The 21616-nt window shown below is 40.3% G+C and overlaps 1 protein-coding gene across 1 annotated transcript in view; it reads right to left on the reverse strand.

Annotated features, from left to right (window-relative positions):
- The window catches only part of LOC122812025 (protein transport protein Sec24C-like), a 784735-nt gene that overhangs the window by 25676 nt on the left and 737443 nt on the right, over nucleotides 1-21616 (reverse strand). The window contains exon 19 of the mRNA XM_044084258.1: nucleotides 5026-5217. Coding sequence (XP_043940193.1) covers nucleotides 5026-5217 — 192 coding nt within the window. The remainder of the gene's footprint in view (nucleotides 1-5025; nucleotides 5218-21616) is intronic.

Consider the following 21616-nt stretch of genomic DNA (forward strand, 5'->3'; position numbering starts at 1 on the left):
TGATCTAGAAGCAGACTTCTGGAAAAGGAGAAGCATAATAGCTTCAATGTGCCACCATTTGAGACCATGTCAAGAACTCTGCTGATGGTTTACCAACATAGGTCTAGATCAGGGAACCCACTTTCAAAACACAGTCCTGAGGGGAAGCCAGGACTGCTGTGGTATGCTGCATGGAGACTGCCTCCTTGGAGACCTGGCATGAGGTTCCAGAGGATGTGTTCTCCCCTGTCTTTGCACGTGATTCTTCTTAAGATACTGGCTTAGCAGCTAACCAACATCATTAAGTTTCTCAACACTGGAAAACTGCTGCTTTTCATGCCTTCACTGACTTCTTACAGTGGGCTACACTGAAGCTCATCAAGAAAACATTGTAAGAGCCTTAACCACATACTCCTTGATTCCAGAACAGGAAGTTCTAAAAGTTTTGTCACAGTCTTGTCACAAGCAAAAACAGGAAATGAAGCAGCTGAGACAGATTAGAACCTAAAGATCAAAACTGGCAGAGAAGAACACTCTCTTGACTATCCTATCCAGAGGAGTGGACTCCTTGAAAAGGTAAAAGTTTGAAAGGTGTTGCTGTTTCTAGGACCTGCCAATGGATACCGAATCCTGATGTCATACCACTTTATAGAGGGCATTCACATTGTTGGCAGCAGGAAGAACTGAATTCAGGTATGTAGAAGCTACAAAAATGGCACCCTTCCTTAACACAGGTGTTCCACGAGTGGGATATGTGATGCCCGTGCACTGGCTCAGCAATCAAGGTGCCTCAATCCTCACCATTAACACCAGTGAGGAGCGTCCATATAAGAAAAGGATAATAAATACACACACAGTAAAGTACAGTTTCCCTTAAGAGCACACAGAGATCACAGTCAGTCTGGAGCTGGTTTCTCCCCTTCTCTCCAGGTCCCCAATAAGACTCCCCACTGTTACAGCTATAGGGTCGCGATCTCAGCCTAGTGGGTAAGCTAAAACCTTCAGCACCCTCTCTGTCCAACCAGTGCTTTGTGTCCCTGCCCAAGCAGCTCATACACACACACTCTGAGATAAGAGTTATATACAACCACACAGACACTCCTGGGGAAGGCTGGCACAGGTTCTCCAGCTGCACCCCTTTTACCCAGACTATACGGTCGAAAGCACTGCCACCAGCCAGCTAATATTTATCAGCTACTCAAAGGCTCTTAAAAGGGTGTCCAATTATTACTGTGTAATATTATTATCCAAATGGTAAGTGTGAATGAACAGCAAAGCTTATCTGGAGTGACTTGGTACAGTATCACTATATATATATATATATATATATATATATATATATATATATATATATATTATATATATATATATATATATACATATATACATGCAATGTACTCTAGTGCTTAAATTATCTCTACACAAAACAGCCACAGTTGAAAGGTTTAAAAATATTTAATAATAATAAATAATAAAAACACAAGATAATACTTCTTACTACACAGTGCTAGTCAAGAGTTCAGAGATCACAGAGAAATACTTAAAATAATGCAGTAGCAACGTTCTGACATCACAGAAAAACAAACTAGTCTAATATTTCTATTTCCTAGCTATACACAATTCTAAATAACTTATATATAGAGCAAAGCAGTGCTGGTGATGTTGGATGTTCTCAAGACAAAATGCTCAGAGCTCTCTCATTCTCTCTCTTTAAATTGATAACACAGCGCTGCTTCACATGACATCATTCTTCACACTTCTCTAGTGTTCCCAGGCTAACAGAAACTACATTTGCATTCTTTACAAATTGATCAGAAACCAGAGCAATAAAGGACATTTATACATGCAAATTCTAGCCATTAACTCTGGTCTTAAAACAATAGCCAGAATTCATTCATCTAGACATATCGGCTCCAAATTTTGACATCAAAGACAGTCATAAAATGATTGACTTAGCTTTCTTACAGCAGAGTGCACTGCTGTTACATTTTTGCAGTTTCACATCCCATCCAATACAGTCTTTTCATATTTAAGAGAACAAGCCTGTGGCTTACATTAATATTTACAAATGACAGAATTATCTAGAAAATTATATCTGGCTAGGCTGGTAGCCTTCACCTATCTTCACAGGATAACCTAAAGTTTCACATATTTCTTTCCCAAATACTGATTCAGGCGTATCTGGGGAAAATACAAATGAGCAAGAGGCCACTCTACATTTGACTCCTTAATTCTGAGATTCTTCTCCATAGGAGATTCTGTCTAGTAGAAATGTAGGGCGGGGAGGTTATGTTCCAGTTGTATTTTTTAGAAGCAAGGACTTCTGTATCTTCATAACCCCCTTCCCAGGGAAACGAGGGACAGAGAGCCCTTTCACTACCCCATGGTTCCAGGAAGGGGAAGCCAGAATTATCCTAACATGTGAGGTAAGCAAGTGGTAAAGATCCAACATTGGTTGCTGTGTTTCCAGTGCTGAGAACATCACATGTTGGAAGCAGAACATGGTTATGAGAGACTTAAATGGGGTTCTGATATTAGAATCAACATGTGATCCATAAGGAGATGTCACTGCACTCACAAGGGCAAGTCTTACCAGCTATCAAACAGCTCATGAATATCAACAATCTAGGCTGCCTCCTATGGACCAGACTGGTGTGTGAAATGTCCATTGAAATCTAGCTGATGATAACATTTTAGTATGTTGGGGCCAAAGAATTAGACTCCCTGAATCAGAGTTAAATTACTGAGACTTTGCAGAAGGGCTTAAGGGATTACAACAGTTTTCCAAATGCTTTGATTGCTCTGGACATGAACATAGGACAACCAATGCAGGGTTCATCCCAAGGTGGCTGCTACAATGTAGCTTATTTATTTAAGTTATTAAAATGTACTATGTACAAACAATAACAGTAGTTAACAGGAATATCATGTGCATGCAGATTAAAATTTCATTAAAATAGTTATAATACTAATTGAAATAGGTCTAAAAATCATCCCTCGTAAAGGATTTAAATAAACTCTTCTAAAAAAAGTGGTACTTCAGCACTCTCTTGAAGGAAGCATTAGAACTGTGCTCCTGAATCATGGAAGGAAATTGACCAGTGTTAAGACAGTCTGCTAGAATTCTCTTTAAGTCAGCCCTTTTTACATATATATCTATAAGCACGTGACTACTGACCTAAGGGATCTATAACTAGAATATAAGTAGCTAGAAGTGCTTCCCAAATACGAAGAATACCTGATAGGCCACAAAAGGAGTTTTAAAAGTGGACCTAGTGATGTGTGGGAGACAGCTTAAATCTTGCTGTAATGGTGTGATCTGACCTGAATGGGAACTTCACATCAATAACCTTGTGGTAGAATTCTACACCCTTTGCAGACACTTCAGATCCCCATCAGACAGCCCAAGGTATAGGGGTTTGCAGTAGTCTTTGTGAGAAGATATGAATTCATATGAATCACTGTTGCTATTTCCAACAACAGAATAAGATTATGGATCTGAGCAATATTCTTCACTAATTTCTCAGTGGTTGTTGACACCTGTCCTTTAAGTGGTAGTCTGTCACCAGGAATCATACCCAAATCAAAGACTTAAGAAGAAAATTCCAGTCTCTTCCCCATACAGTACAGCAGGAAGGACAGAATGATACAAAGGATATATATCAGCATGCACCAAGACTGCCTTCATTCTAGCTGGATTAAGCTTCATTCATCTTTCCAGCATCCAATTTAAAATGGACTCTAATCAGTTTTTTAGATTCGTAAAGTCAGGCACAAACCACTAACTGAAAGACAGATAAAGCTGGCTATCATCTAAATATAATTAACGGGCAATATCTCTGTCTCTAATGACTTCCTTAAAGGCAGCATGTACACATTAAATAGAAACAGTGCCAAGATTGAGCCTTGTAGCACACCATATTATACAGGGTGACAATCAAAGGAGTTAACCCCTGAAACCTCCCTTTGCGAATGAGCTGACAAGCTGCAGGCCCACCTGTCAAGCAGAGTGCCAGAAAACCATGGTTAGCTTTCAAATGCTCACTAAACATGCTATGACACACTGTGTCAAATGCAGCCAAGAGATTCTTCTCATTAGCAACTGCAGATGACTGTGAGATTGACTCCTCAGTAGCTGAGATGGAGTTCCTGAAGGGTGAGGAAAATAATGATTACTCATGACAAGACTTAAAAGGAAGACTCACTAACCAATGTCTGATCTCTGTATCCTTTACCATCTTCCACTAGTTCACAATTGATCTGGAATTATATGAAGGATTTACTGGATGGCCTCTGTAATAAGCACCCCTTGCAGGTGCCATCTTCATCATGGTATTGTTAGGCCTCAAGCTTCTCTCTACATCTTCTGTGAGTGGACAGGTTTTAAGCAGTGGTACTTGTGCAAGGTTCTTTGCTGTTCTCTTCTCCTGGTAGTCGAGGCAGTAAAGGAGTGGTACTGATTTGTGATCTGATGACCACAGAAGCATTTAGGACAGTTTAACACTGCACGCCTCTAACATGGGAAGTTTCTTATAATTAATGTTAAGATTAAGAAGTGAACTATAAAGCCAGCAGAAAAGAACTGTGGAATACAGGGGCTGGACTCCAACTCCTTCCCGCCCCATCCCATACATAATGTCACATGTGCTGGCTGGAGGTACACATGAACTTTTAATTATGCTAAGACAGGAAAAGTAGAAGAGGAAATTTCAACAGTTATCCACTGCAGAAGACCTTCATAATCAGACTGATGCAATTTAACATAAATTTAATCCTTCTACTGGGCATTACGCTATGTCATTTTCTGTAGCTCAAATGCAGTTTGCCTGTTTATTGTGTAGCCGCACAGTATGCACCTAACATATATACACAACTACATATGCTACTGAATCTGCTTGTGCAATATATGTTCTTGCTGTAGATGCTGTATACAATTGAAAAGAGTTTTTAATTGGGTATAATGTCTATCCACAAATGTAGTGCATAGTTTATCACAACAGTATCAACCTTTTTTTGGATGGTAAAGGAGATTAGTCATTCACTGACCTCACCACACCAGATGGCACTGAATGCTGGAACATCAAGGAGAGACTGAATCAGCTCATGAGGTGCATTTGCTCCAATCCAGAGTACAAGGATCAATCCATTCTCTGCCAGGTAAATTCCATTTGTAGAGAGCATTACTGAAGAGCATCGCACAGCATTTGGAAAGCACTCTGCATTGTCTGTCATAATGTGCTGCAGTATATTCACAGGAAGGGAAAAATAAGCATTTCATTAATTACAGTGATGAGGGGAGATATATCAGTTATTATAAAATAATAAAACATTTCAGTTTTATAACTATGACAGTAAAGGTTGGTTTATTTTGCAAAAATGTACCACCTGTTAGATGTTTCATATTGGCAAAATAGAGAGAACTTTAAGAAAAAGAATATATAAGCAAAGATATGATACTATTAAAAAGATGAAAATAATGCATTAAATTGGCATGCTCATCAACATCCAGGGTTTAAAAAGTTTATATTTAGAGTACTTGAGGGGTTCCAGTCAGCAACTTAGATTAAATGCCAGGTCTCTCTCAGTTTAAATGAATGCATTCTATTCAAAATGTTTTAAAGATGCATGCCATAAAACTTTGAACATTATTATTATTTTATATTCATATTTATACCTGTACTTATTTTTATTATAAATTCATCTACATATATGTTTTCACGTAATTAGGCTGTTGAACTGATTGTAACATTGCAATTATTTACTTTATTTTATTATGCAAAGGACTGCAATGTTGAAACATTAGGAAGGGTCAGCTGTTTACTTCGATCCTTTCATGTGACTGCGCTTATGTATTTTAACTGACAATGGAGACATGTAAAGTATTCTTTCTTACCGCTCCCATCACAGCACTGCCCTAAATATTTTCTGTGGCCAGAAGTACAAAACCAACTCTTACTTCCTCAACTCCACCTCACACACACTGTACTAGCTACCCTAACTTCTCCTATACTCCTAAACGCTGTCTCCCCATTGCAGACCAACACCTCCTGGAAGTCTATAAGCTCATGAAGCAAATAGGTAAAATTCTGTATAGTCATTCAGTTGCCAGCAATTGAAATAAACTTCCCCCAGACCTAAGAACTATCATTAATAGTTTCAGTTTCAAACAAATGCTAAAAGATTACACGCTCAAAACGTGGAATTGCCCCTGCCCTACTCCAACCTGACCTATTCCTCATCTTTCTGTCTCTTTTATCTCTGTTAATACAATGTTACAGTAACTATACCCCTTTTACTTTTTTTCCTCCTGCAGACTATCTACCTAAACATTCAAAAACTGTCTATGGATACAAATAACCTGTTTTCTCTCAGTCAAATGTATATAGCTAAATTACTTTACATATTTTAACTTGTTAATTGCCAAGGTGTTAATTGCATTCTTACTGTCTGTGTGTAAGCAACTATTTAACTCTGATTGATGGTTTTTTTTTCATATAAGTTCCTTGTTATTATTATTCACTAAGACTTATATTTATATATGTTTTATTATGTTTTTTTCATAGGTTCATTGGTTAGTACTAGGCTATCAACCCTATGGCCTATACAAGCCTAGCCATAACAATTCCCTGGATATTTCTTCCCACAATATTTACTTCCTTGGACCCCTGTCTAGCAGGGTGACTGACGTGATCCCCAGGGTGAATTTCCTATCTCCCATCCAATCATCAAAGTTCCTTTTGAAAATGGCGAAGGAGGCGCTTTGCCTGACGTGTATGGGCAGTCTATTCCAGAGTATGGGGAGTCTCTGGGTCAGGAACCTATCCCTCCAGCATGTTTTGTTCATTGTGATGACAAGGTTTAGAACCCTAGAGCGTGTGGCTCTGAGGGATTGGGATTTCTTTAAGTGGAGCATGTCCAACAGCTCAGGGTTTGTCATGGCCTTGTATGTTAAGCTGAGATCGCCTCTGAGTAGATGATATGCGACAGCGTATAGCTAGAGTTTTTTTAGATGGGCAGCATAGGGCATCTGCTTTAGGCCTGTGATTCTTTTAGTGAAGTATTCCTGCGGCCTTTCCAGCTGTTGCAGATGTCTTGTGAGGTACATACCAAATGGGGAGTTGTACTCTATAATGGGTCTAATGAGGGATGAGTACAGTGGGACAATGACCTCCTTTTTCTGGATGAAAAACCCTTAGTGATGAGGCGTGCCACATAGAAGGATTTCCTGACTGTTGTGGCAATGTGGTTATCGAAGGTGAGACCACTGTCCCCTGTGTCCCCAAGTCTCTCATCACACTTTCGGTGTTTAGTGCACTGCCACCTATGTGGTAATTCATGGGTACATGGTTTTTCCCAAAGGGGATAACTATACATTTCTTGGCATTAAGCTTGAGCCCATGGCTCTGGCACCAATCATATGTTTCTGTAAGGCCCTTTTGTAGAATATCCACATCATTTGGGGATTCAGTAGTGGCTCCCAGTTTGCAGTCATCTACGAACTTTGTTAGCCAGAGTCCCTTAGTGTTGGCCTGTACTTCAGAGAAGTAGATGCCAAACAAGAGCGGTCCCAGGCCTGAACCCTGAGGAACTCCACTTGTCACTTGTCTGGAGCTGGATTTGGAGTTGGCTACTTTTACAGTCTGGGTTCTGTCAGTAAGCCAGTTGGCAACCCATCGATTGACGTACGGATTTATGCTCAGCTTAGTAAGTTTATCTATGATTCCAGAGTGGGGAATGGTGTCAAAGGCCATGGCGAGGTCCAGACAGGCTGTGTGGACTGCCTTACCGCCATCCACAGCTCTGGAGCCTGATTCGAAGAAGTCAATCAGGTTCAGGAAACAAGATCGGCCCTTCATGAACCCAAACTGGGTGGGGTCCAGTGTTTGAAGTTGCCAATGTCTTTGTTTATAAATTCCATGATAATGCATTTTTGAAGTTGCCAATGTCTTTGTTTATAAATTCCATGATAACGCATTCCATGCCCTTGCAGATCATGCTTGTCAGACTGATGGGACGGTAATTCCCGGGATCCAAGGTGGATCCTCCTTGTGGAGTGGGATAACTGTAGCTGTGCGCCACTCAGTGGGCACAAAACCTGAGGTGAGGCTATGATTAAACATGACACTTAGGTGAGGTGCCAGTTCATTTTGTAGTTCATGTAGTACACAGCCCGGGATGTCATCTGGTCCCATGGATGCTGTATTCTTAGCTTTGGGGAGTGCGGTTTCTACCTGTGCAGTTTCTACCCTCTGGGAGTTTTGGAGGAGGTGGGAATTTCATAACCTACTAGGAGATGCCAGGGTTGGTGCGTAGAGTCATACACAGAAGCACTGATGTACACCTATGCTGAATGGAAAGGCTGCTCTCCCTCATGGTCCATAGTAGGAGAAGATATTAAGCACTCCAGCAACCAGCAGAGTAAAGGGACAGTGATGACAGTCTTGTGGTTGAAGACTAGATTCTCACTATCACCATGTTTGATGGGCATGGGCTTGCATTGTCCCCTCCCTCACCCTAAGCATGGTGTCCTCCAACCTCTCATGTTCCTTACTGTCCCTGTGTCTTGTCTTGTTTGTTTGCATTTGCTTCCTCACCTACCCAATTTACCTGACCCAGAAATACCAATGACCCTTACCCAGCATTCCTCTCTTACTGAAGTAAAAAAATGGGCACCTGTCCCAGAAAAAAAAATATCATTCCATACACATCTCTCCATTTTGCACACATGTCTTAACACACTTGATTTGGCCCAACTGGCTATACAACATGATTACATTGTTGTCACGCCTTTTTGTGGAGAAGACAGTAAAAATTCAGCTAATATTCTATGCATATTTTCATTATACACCTTTAAAGAAATGAATACCTATGGTTCTTTCCTACTGCCCTCCTGCACATTCTTATATTGCTTTCCCTTTGTTTTTCTCACTGCTTGCCCCCCATTTCACCAGTTTCCTATCTACCCCATTTTAACAACTACAATCTGATCAAAAATAGAATCACACACAACACACAAGTAACAAAAAAAGGCAATGCAGCCCTTCACTTTTTGGCTTCAATGTTTGCGTGGAGTTTGGCATTGTGCACCAATGCCAAGCGACAGTGAACGGCTCTTCTGTGGTGCAGTTACCTCCATGCAATGTCACTTAATCATGCTGTGCTACGTCAACACACTGTAACACATGGTGAATGTAGTATAAAAAATATTTTCATTGCATTATCATTACTTGTTTAAAACTATTACATACACCTGAATTTGAACCATATATCATCTGGGCTGCAAAAGAAATGTGCCAGTGCATTTGCACCTGCTGCCATAGAGCCAGCTAAGTGGCAAGTGTGTTTCACACATGTAATAATGACAATTCTCATAATTTTATCAGTGAAGCTCGCATTTGCACACTGCTTAACTATGTGCAGACAGGGAAAGCAGTAGAGGTGTGTATCTCATATAGACAAAACACTTTTCCAACCATCTTGCAAACCTCCTGCTCTGTGGTACATTACTCAAAGTGGGCAATATCATGTATTACTTTGTTTACTGTCCATTTATTGTTCATGTCATGAAACTACATGTGGAAACAAACAAAATAAAGGCACTATCTAAGAAAATAATGCATTATTTGCAATGTAGCCATCTGTTACCTGCCTCCATGCACTGAAACCTTAGTCTCTCACTACTCGTTCACATATATATCAACTACACTGCAGAAATAAATAACAAATGTTGTCTTACATACCATGCACAACTTTATAATGACAATACACATTCAGATTTTCCAATACTTGTAGTAATGTGGACACCTGTTTGCATATAGTTTGTAAAGCTGTCTCTTAAAGTATACCTGCACATTGAAAACACAACCACCAAATAGTACACACTGAACACTCACCAATCTGGTAACATGCAGAACTTTATTATCTTGACAGTTGGACATGGCTAGCTATTCATTTCATACAGACCTTCCAACATCTTCCCTCCAACATCCACTGCTGATGTCATCAACTAGAAACTGTCCTGCAGCATTATAAAAGATTTGTGCCATGGAACCTGCATAAAGTACTGAGTTACCTAGTTGGTGTAGTTAGACAGGGGTTCTGTTCTCACTGCAGTCAATATGTGTGTGTGTGTGTGTGTGTGTGTGTGTGTGTGTGTGTGTGTGTGTGTGTGTGTCTAGTCATAAAAGTATAATTGTGTATCCTGCAGCTACCACTCTAATCCCACGGATTGCCACTTGCACATGCCTACACATCCATTTCATGCAAGCTTCTCATCATCTTCTCTCCAACACCCACTGCTGGTGTCTTTCACTATAAGTTGTCCTGCAGCCTTGTAAAAGTCAGACGTGTCGTGGCGCTTGAATAAAATACTGACTTCTCTAGTCTGTGTATTTAGGTAGGGGTTCTAATCTCATTGTAGTCAACTGGGAGAGGTGTGTGTGTGTCTATCTATATAAGTATATATCCTGCAGTTACCACTCCACAACCATGGATTATCAGTATTTTGACACTTGCACATGCCTACACATTCATTTCATGCAGGCCTCCCAACATCTTCTTTCCAACATCCACTACTGATGTCATCCACTAAAAGTTGTCCTGTAGCCTTGTAAAAGTCAGACTTGTGCCATGGCACTTGGATAAAATACTGAGTTCTGTATTCTGTGTACTTAGATAAGTATGGATTCTGTTCTCACCACAGTCAATGTGTGTGTGTGTGTGTGTGTGTGTGTGTGTGTGTGTGTGTGTGTGTGTCTGTGCAGGTTTGTTCACTTGCTTGACATTAGAGAGAACATTTTACACCAACATGTGGAACACTGCTATTACCATCTTCTCTTCACCAGACACTGTTGATGTCATCACCTATAATCTGTTACCAAATTGTGCTATGGTGCTTGCCTTAAATACAGAGTTATCCAGTGGGTGTACTTAGGTAGGGGTTCTGTTCTCACTGCAGACATCTGGTGTGTGTGTGTGTGTGTGTGTGTGTGTGTGTGTGTGTGTGTGTGTGTGCGCCTGTGCATTTACTTGAAATTAGACAGAGCATTTTACGCCAGCCTGTAGGACACTGCTATGAGCTTCTTCCTCTCATCAGACTCTGCTGATATCATGAGCTATAGCTGATTTGTGGATGTGCATTATTTCTATCAGGGCAAGCTCAGACACTGGCCTGTAGGACACGCACAAGTCACTTTATCCTATGATACACATTACAGTGATAAGGCTTTCAGTCTATTCACATACATCGTGACATGGTTTGTAAGCCCTGTATTTTCTTGATGAGAAACCCTGTGTTCTCTCCAGCAGCTGCAGGTGTCTGGTGAGGTACATGCAAAGGAGCATTATACTCTATTAGAATTCTGATGAGGGTCGAGTACAGTGCTGTTATAACAGCCTTAGACATGGATACGATGGCCTGACTTATGAGGTGCATGATGTAGCCTTTCCATACCACTATGAAAACTTGATGGTTGTAGGTGGATTGAATACTCTAAATTAGCCCTAGGCAGGAGTGCGTGCATGTATATACCTTCCGTGAAAGTTTAGTGCCAGGTTGGCAACTCGACACCATAAAACTTCACTGCCAATCATGAGTGGACAGGTGATCTGCTGTGGTGACCCCTAACTAGGAAAAAGCTGAAAGAAGAAGAAGCCTCTCCTGTAATATGTTAACATCACTGGTAGACTCAATTACACCTAATATGCAATAATCAGCAAACTTGGTAAGCCAAAGGCTGTACACTTGAGTCTATATTAGAACACCGAAGTTTCAAAACTTTGAATGTTCTAATATCGAACCCTATTACGTGAAAGCTGAAAACATCGAACATACACAACAGCAAATTTTTTCCTAAGGAAAAAATTTGCTGTTCCAAAACACATACACACAACACAAGCACACCAAACAAACAGCAATCCACACACATACACCTAAAATCTTACACCTAACCCTACACTAAACTATACACACACCACTAACTATCCACTTACCTTAACCCAAACCCTAACCTTAAGGTCCATCACTATCACACACTTACCTGACCTGCGCCCTAACCCTCTCACCTACCCCACCCTAACCCTCACGTCCACACAATCGCACACTTACCTGACCCGCACCCTAACCCTAACTCACCTAATCCACCCTAACCCTCATGTCCACACAATCACACACATACCTAACCTGTGCCCTAACCCTAACTCACTTAACCCGCCCTAACCCTCACGTCCACACAATCACACACATACCTAACCCACACCCTAGCTCTAACTATCCTAACCCGCAGTCAAGCGCACACTTACCTGAACCCGACCCGTAACTTTCCACCACAGCGCTAAAAATAACAAAGCAACAGAAACAGACAACCAAATTTTTTCCCTAGGAAAAAAAATGGTTTTCTGTTGCTTTGATACTTTCAGCTTTCGCGTAATAGGGTTTGATATTAGAACATTCAAAGTTTTGAAACTTCGATGTTCTAATATTGACCCGTATACTTTAGCCTGGACAGTTGTGAAATAGATTTCAAATGGTAAAGGGCCCAGCAGAGATCCCTAAGGTATGCCAGTGGTGACAGTTCTGCAGGTAGAGGTTGATTCACCAACTTTCACAGTAGGTGTTCTGTCAGTAAGCCATTTGGTTAATCATCTAGTGATGTAAGGGTTAATCCCCAACTGGGAGAGTTTCTTAATGATACTTGACTGGGGGATTATGTCCAAACACTAGGCCAGGTCAAGATAGGCAGTATGTACTGTCTTTCCTTCATCCAAGCCTATTACACAGAATCAATGGGCTGTGACAACATCACAGATCATCTATAGTGTGCATACCTCTCAACTGTCCCTGATTTTTAGGGACGTCTCTGATTTTGACTCAGATTTTAGCTCTGTCCCTCTTAATCCCTCCTAAAACTAGTGACTTTTGGAGGAGAGGTGGTGAATTACACTTAATGAATAATGACAATAATTAAGAGTTATAGACTTCTTTTACTTCAGAAAATGTGTATTAATTGATATGCTCTGATTCTGTCAATGTTTCAAATTAATAGCACTAATATTTTAAAAGTGTCCCTGTTTTTCTTGACTTGGCCCTGTTTCTGTTGAAAATTGTCCCCGATTGGTTGAGAGGTCTGATAGTGTGACTCAGAAGATACACATTCCTAACATTGTTGGATACACACTTCAACACACCCTCCAGATGGAATATGTTCCTGTAGAAAGGTGTACAGCAACATGCATCCATCTGAGTGTGTGAGGAGGAACAGCACCTGATGCATTCATGTATATATATAGACACATCTTGACTATCCTCATCTGTGAGGTAGATAAACATGTAATCATGGACCTTTTCTAAATGGACACTGGTAATATCCTAGCAGTGTGCAAAAGACATGTGTGAGTTGTTAATGCCACATCCATGTCTGTTACATTTGTTAGATGCCCTCAAAGAGGGCATGCATAATGATAACAGTCTCATCCTGTGGAACTTGACCAGGCCAAGGCATTTTGACACAAATTCCCATTGAGGTATTCACTCAGCACTGTCAGAAGTGGCCATAAACACCTATATCACCAAGTGGGTAGACCACTGGATCACATACGTGGCATCTATATATGTTAAATATGTGAAGTGACCTATATCTCAAGTCAAATGATTAGGTTTGTACATCACAGCGGACTGCTAGACCCCTTCCTGTTCATTATTTAAGTCACAGACGTCAAGAATGACATACACATCTTGTGTTGAAACAGCTGTCTGGATGACTACAGATTGTGGGCAACCATTGACTCTAACTGTGCTATTAGTATAAAAGAGACAGTATCAACACACACCAAAGATTGCTGCCACAGTCATGACAACAGATGAGATGAAACAAAACATGGGAAGATTTGTTACATTATGAAAACAAATGCAAAACCCAATGATAATGCAGACATGACACCATATAAGCAGACCGAGTGGTATGTGACCTGTGTCCTGGGGTAGATGGTATGTGGAACATCTAACAGCATGTGACCACAGTGATGACTACTCCCTTGTACGTAAGACAACTACTAAGTGCAGGACATCTGCATCAAAGGCTATAATACCTCCATAGTTCACATTCTTTATCACACCAATAACTGAGTGCAATGTACCCTTCTTCATGTACCTCCCTACACATCTTCAAGTGATGTACAATTTAATGTACCACCTTTGCCACAGTGAGCTCCCACACATCTTATTGGCCATACCTAGGTAATCTTTTTGTTGCATAAACATTACTGTCTGATGGTGTGGAACCCTTATCAAAGTGTTATACCAGATGCATGTGTGATACCTGTTTTGGTGATGCACACAGTACATACATAGCTATTTGACAACATTGATGGCCTGGATTATATTCATGATGGTGTGGATTGTGCCATATATATGCCATGCACACCAGTCAACTAGCCTGGACTTATCATAATGTCACATACAGATATAGCAGAGTCTCTCCTAATACCTCTAGCAGGTGTTACAGTGTCGGGATGGTATACTTGATTACCCTCATAGATTGCTGACATGTCATAGTAGTTGTACAACTGTGTTCATGCAGAACCATCTATGAACAGTCAGAATCACATATGTTATGTCAGAGACATGGGATTACTGGAAGTATCATTCTGATATTGTCCATGACTGTGCATGCTTCTGTTTACTGTTGTCCATGAGCCTGCAACTGTATCCCACTTGTTGGATACCATTGCTGATATTACATATTCTGGCAAATCAGTTTACACAACTCCACAATATGCATCCAACCCAATTGTATATAACATCCCTGATAGATGTCTTCTCCACTGTTCATATCAGGGTGCTTATATTAGAAAGACATCTACTCCATTGTTATTTTACCTTGCCTGACAGTCACATAATATACATTTTCACTGTGCAGTCCATACTGTGCCACGTCGATATGTGATTAGTGTTCCTGCTACAACTGTCTTCCATTTACATACCATCATCTGCTGTACATTACGATGTTTCATCTGTCCTCTTTCCCTGCGTTCATTCCTACACTTCACATGTGTGTCCCTATTCAGTACACACACTTCCCCTGACTGTTTATTTTAAATGGCAGTCCATGTACCATTACAGATCATTTACACACTATTCTGTACTGTGTTTCAACCATATACATTGCTATATTATTAACCCTGGTAATCAATGAGGCATTCTGCACAACCCACAGGCCTAGTTTGCCCATAGGTAAGCAGGTCTATATGTCTGCTGCTATTCGTGTTGCTTTACACACTTTACAGGAAACTGTGCTTGTTTACATTTAAATACGGTGCATGGCATGAATGTGTAATTAGTGCTGCTGCTCACCATACAAACACATGAACTCCATGTAGGCTTTGTGCAAAACCTACATGGAGTTTATTGAATCCCAGTGATTAACTTCAATTCTGAATATAATATAACTTGTATAACTTGATTTGTTTATATATATATATATATATATATATATATATATATATATATATATATAGATAGATAGATATATATACACACACACACACACACACACACACACACACACACACACACACACACACACACATTACCTAGTGTCAAACTTTGCAAGAGGTATACTGCTTTCTGTTTTCAGTCTTATTCACTATGTCTGACAACTTCAGATTCATAATATTTACTTAGTCCTTATTTTTTAACATTTGTTCACGTCTGAAATCTATCCCTACTACTCTACACACTTTCTTGTATTGCCTACATGTATTCATTACATTCACTCGTATGTTACTATATGTTGTAGATAGTATACCCTGAAGTTAAAATTCTGTCACTTACAACTAATCTGTGGTAAGTTGTATACATTTTGTCTAAATTAATACAGCACAGCTACCAGAGTATTTAATAATATGTAGCTCCAGTGTTTGTACACTTAAGGATATTAACCAATATCCTCCTTTAATGTTTGTGTTCATTATCGATGGTGATTTTCTCCCAAGCCTTCCAGTGAAAAGGGGCTCTGAGCCCAGATGACAATCCCAGTTAACAAATGGAAGTAAGTAAATATAAATACATGGCCTTGCCCTAATATGTACAAATCTCTAAGAATTATTCGGGGCTTTAGCACACAGGTATACTGTGCACCAGTCTTGGCCACTGTTCACCAATGACTTTAAATGGAACCCTTAGTACCTTAGGGGTTAGTACATTAAACTATTTGACTGACTTGGTTTCTTATCAGACCTCTCTCTTAAAACAAATACAAAATTATCTTCAGTCTATTGCTAACAGCAGTAGCACACATAAAACAGAAAAATAATTATGGCACTAGGCAAGATAAGAGTGCATATACTGAAATGTGCTTGTACTGCTCTGGGTGCTGTTTGAAAAGCATTCTTGTACATGGTACTTTTGAGAAGACTGACTTTGTTTAAAACAGTCTTATAATGACAATATGAAATCAATACTTCTGAATATTTCAGTGATTCAATAATTTTTGTTTAGTCAACCAGCATACGATGTTACTGCGGCTTAAAAAAAGGCAAAATAAGGTCCTCATTCAAAGATATGTACATACCTCATACCCCTTAATTAGAAGCATTGCTAAGGTGGGATAAAGGGGGTGCATTAGGGGGCATGATTGGCTTATGCTGATTGGTCAGTAGTTCATTACTGGCATTCATTTCCAGAAATGACAGTACAGAAATGAATACCAATACTGCTTCTATTAATTACTGAAGCACTTGCTTCAATGCTTTGTGTGTGGTATAAGTTGCAGCAAGCAGCTTGTTACAGTTAAAAGTAGAAGACCATTTTATTTTTGTTCCTAACTAAAATTTAAGGGGTCCAGAGGCCCAAGCACCCTTAGCAGAGAGAGTGGTGGGGAATGCCAGATTGGAAAAAGGCCTTTATATCAACTGCTACACTCTACCTCTTCAAGTGCATACAACCTTTCAACTGATGGATCAGCTTTTGGCAAATAATGTGATCCTGCCAAGAACCTAACTTTGACTGTCCCTGTTAAAGAGGGTAACATTTTTTTATTCCAGACTATTTCTGGTGCCAAAAAATAGCAATACTTCAAGCCAAGTCCAAGACTTATTAGACATAAACAAGTTGATAAATGCAAAGGGGTACAGGATGATTGCTTTGAGGACTGTTCTCCCTACATATATCAAGACTATATTACAATGGTAAACTAAACCTAGAAGAAGCATATCTTTTTATATTCCAATGAGATCTTACCACCAAAATAGTTCACCTTCCAGATATTTGATCAACTTTTCCAGTTTCTTTTCCAACTATTTGGGCTATCCACAGCTCGTAGAGTATTTAACAAAATGTAACTCCAGTGTTTGCACACACAAGGATGCTGCTCTTTACTAAATTTTGTCTGGATAACTGTTTATTAGCAGGAACACAAAATTAACTGCTGATTCATCAAATCAACAATAGCATTTGTTTTGTTCCTTTATCTTAGAATAGCAATGAATTTAAAGAAATATTATCTCAGACTCACAAAGTAGTAATTTTTATAGGGGCAATAACAGACTAATTACAGATGAAAGTATTTCCAAAGCAGAATGAAAGTTATATCAGTTCTGCAAATTTTTTCTCAGCAACAAGCCATAGCAGTCAGACAGTTTCTCTAGGTACTGGAGTGCACATCTTCTTGCATTCTTCTGACCCATAATGGCAGGGTTACATATTAGGAAGACACAACTGTATCTCACAAATATTTGGTACCAGCCTTCAAACGATTTGGATACAATAATTCCTATTTGACAGGACATGAAAAGCTTAGCCATACAAATGATATCACGTATGTCACCCAAAGTTCAAAATCTGACCACACACTCTAGATCATGCTTAGTGAACCCACTGTGGTAACTTATTAGTTCATGGGAACCGGTACAGCAGGAAAAATTGCTTTATATCAATATAAAGGAAACAAATACAGTTTACAGGGCTCTGACAGCCTTTGAGGAACTTTCTAATTTAGGCCATCTTCAAATCATTACCAAAATACTAAAATGATGTATCAAACTCAGCATGTAAAAATCAACTGCCAATCATTAGCGGACTGGAGTTCCGCTGTGGCGACACAACAAGAGTATATTTTAAAGATAATAATTAAAAAGGATTTAGGAAAAAAAACTCTTCACCAGTCATCCCTGTATACATGCAGGTTTCTTACTAGGTGCTTCAGTGTCCTCTTAAATCTGAGAGACATGTGGCAGGTTATCTGGCAATCCTCCAAGCTGACCACAGATGTGTGTGTTACATGTGTGTGAGTACTTGTGAGCATCTGTAGTGGATTGTCATCTCCTCTAGGATTACTTTTTCTTCCTTACACCCACTGAATGCTAGGATAGACCCTAGGAGGCGCTTTGCCTGACGTGTATGGGCAGTCTATTCCAGAGTATGGGGAGTCTCTGGGTCAGGAACCTATCCCTCCAGCATGTTTTGTTCATTGTGATGACAAGGTTTAGAACCCTAGAGCGTGTGGCTCTGAGGGATTGGGATTTCTTTAAGTGGAGCATGTCCAACAGCTCAGGGTTTGTCATGGCCTTGTATGTTAAGCTGAGATCGCCTCTGAGTAGATGATATGCGACAGCGTATAGCTAGAGTTTTTTTAGATGGGCAGCATAGGGCATCTGCTTTAGGCCTGTGATTCTTTTAGTGAAGTATTCCTGCGGCCTTTCCAGCTGTTGCAGATGTCTTGTGAGGTACATACCAAATGGGGAGTTGTACTCTATAATGGGTCTAATGAGGGATGAGTACAGTGGGACAATGACCTCCTTTTTTCTGGATGAAAAACCCTTAGTGATGAGGTGTGCCACATAGAAGGATTTCCTGACTGTTGTGGCAATGTGGTTATCGAAGGTGAGACCACTGTCCCCCTGTGTCCCCAAGTCTCTCATCACACTTTCGGTGTTTAGTGCACTGCCACCTATGTGGTAATTCATGGGTACATGGTTTTTCCCAAAGGGGATAACTATACATTTCTTGGCATTAAGCTTGAGCCCATGGCTCTGGCACCAATCATATGTTTCTGTAAGGCCCTTTTGTAGAATATCCACATCATTTGGGGATTCAGTAGTGGCTCCCAGTTTGCAGTCATCTACGAACTTTGTTAGCCAGAGTCCCTTAGTGTTGGCCTGTACTTCAGAGAAGTAGATGCCAAACAAGAGCGGTCCCAGGCCTGAACCCTGAGGAACTCCACTTGTCACTTGTCTGGAGCTGGATTTGGAGTTGGCTACTTTTACAGTCTGGGTTCTGTCAGTAAGCCAGTTGGCAACCCATCGATTGACGTACGGATTTATGCTCAGCTTAGTAAGTTTATCTATGATTCCAGAGTGGGGAATGGTGTCAAAGGCCTTGGCGAGGTCCAGACAGGCTGTGTGGACTGCCTTACCCCCATCCACAGCTCTGGAGCCTGATTCGAAGAAGTCAATCAGGTTCAGGAAACAAGATCGGCCCTTCATGAACCCAAACTGGGTGGGGTCCAGTGTTTGAAGTTGCCAATGTCTTTGTTTATAAATTCCATGATAATGCATTTTTGAAGTTGCCAATGTCTTTGTTTATAAATTCCATGATAACGCATTCCATGCCCTTGCAGATCATGCTTGTCAGACTGATGGGACGGTAATTCCCGGGATCCAAGGTGGATCCTCCTTGTGGAGTGGGATAACTGTAGCTGTGCGCCACTCAGTGGGCACAAAACCTGAGGTGAGGCTATGATTAAACATGACACTTAGGTGAGGTGCCAGTTCATTTTGTAGTTCATGTAGTACACAGCCCGGGATGTCATCTGGTCCCATGGATGCTGTATTCGTAGCTTTGGGGAGTGCGGTTTCTACCTGTGCAGTTTCTACCCTCTGGGAGTTTTGGAGGAGGTGGGGATTTCATCACCTACTAGGAGATGCCAGGGTTGGTGCGTAGAGTCATACACAGAAGCACTGATGTACACCTATGCTGAATGGAAAGGCTGCTCTCCCTCATGGTCCATAGTAGGAGAAGATATTAAGCACTCCAGCAACCAGCAGAGTAAAGGGACAGTGATGTTGAAGACTAGATTCTCACTATCACCATGTTTGATGGGCATGGGCTTGCATTGTCCCCTCCCTCACCCTAAGCATGGTGTCCTCCAACCTCTCATGTTCCTTACTGTCCCTGTGTCTTGTCTTGTTTGTTTGCATTTGCTTCCTCACCTACCCAATTTACCTGACCCAGAAATACCAATGACCCTTACCCAGCATTCCTCTCTTACTGAAGTAAAAAAATGGGCACCTGTCCCAGAAAAAAAAATATCATTCCATACACATCTCTCCATTTTGCACACATGTCTTAACACACTTGATTTGGCCCAACTGGCTATACAACATGATTACATTGTTGTCACGCCTTTTTGTGGAGAAGACAGTACAAATTCAGCTAATATTCTATGCATATTTTCATTATACACCTTTAAAGAAATGAATACCTATGGTTCTTTCCTACTGCCCTCCTGCACATTCTTATATTGCTTTCCCTTTGTTTTTCTCACTGCTTGCCCCCCATTTCACCAGTTTCCTATCTACCCCATTTTAACAACTACAATCTGATCAAAAATAGAATCACACACAACACACAAGTAACAAAAAAAGGCAATGCAGCCCTTCACTTTTTGGCTTCAATGTTTGCGTGGAGTTTGGCATTGTGCACCAATGCCAAGCGACAGTGAACGGCTCTTCTGTGGTGCAGTTACCTCCATGCAATGTCACTTAATCATGCTGTGCTACATCAACACACTGTAACACATGGTGAATGTAGTATAAAAAATATTTTCATTGCATTATCATTACTTGTTTAAAACTATTACATACACCTGAATTTGAACCATATATAATCTGGGCTGCAAAAGAAATGTGCCAGTGCATTTGCACCTGCTGCCATAGAGCCAGCTAAGTGGCAAGTGTGTTTCACACATGTAATAATGACAATTCTCATAATTTTATCAGTGAAGCTCGCATTTGCACACTGCTTAACTATGTGCAGACAGGGAAAGCAGTAGAGGTGTGTATCTCATATAGACAAAACACTTTTCCAACCATCTTGCAAACCTCCTGCTCGGTGGTGCATTACTCAAAGTGGGCAATATCATGTATTACTTTGTTTACTGTCCATTTATTGTTCATGTCATGAAACTACATGTGGAAACAAACAAAATAAAGGCACTATCTAAGAAAATAATGCATTATTTGCAATGTAGCCATCTGTTACCTGCCTCCATGCACTGAAACCTTAGTCTCTCACTACTCGTTCACATATATATCAACTACACTGCAGAAATAAATAACAAATGTTGTCTTACATACCATGCACAACTTTATAATGACAATACACATTCAGATTTTCCAATACTTGTAGTAATGTGGACACCTGTTTGCATATAGTTTGTAAAGCTGTCTCTTAAAGTATACCTGCACATTGAAAACACAACCACCAAATAGTACACACTGAACACTCACCAATCTGGTAACATGCAGAACTTTATTATCTTGACAGTTGGACATGGCTAGCTATCCATTTCATACAGACCTTCCAACATCTTCCCTCCAACATCCACTGCTGATGTCATCAACTAGAAACTGTCCTGCAGCA

Source organism: Protopterus annectens, chromosome 9.part0 (assembly GCF_019279795.1).
Source record: "Protopterus annectens isolate FY-2018-M chromosome 9.part0, PAN1.0, whole genome shotgun sequence".
In the NCBI taxonomy this organism is placed as follows: Eukaryota; Metazoa; Chordata; order Ceratodontiformes; family Protopteridae; genus Protopterus; species Protopterus annectens.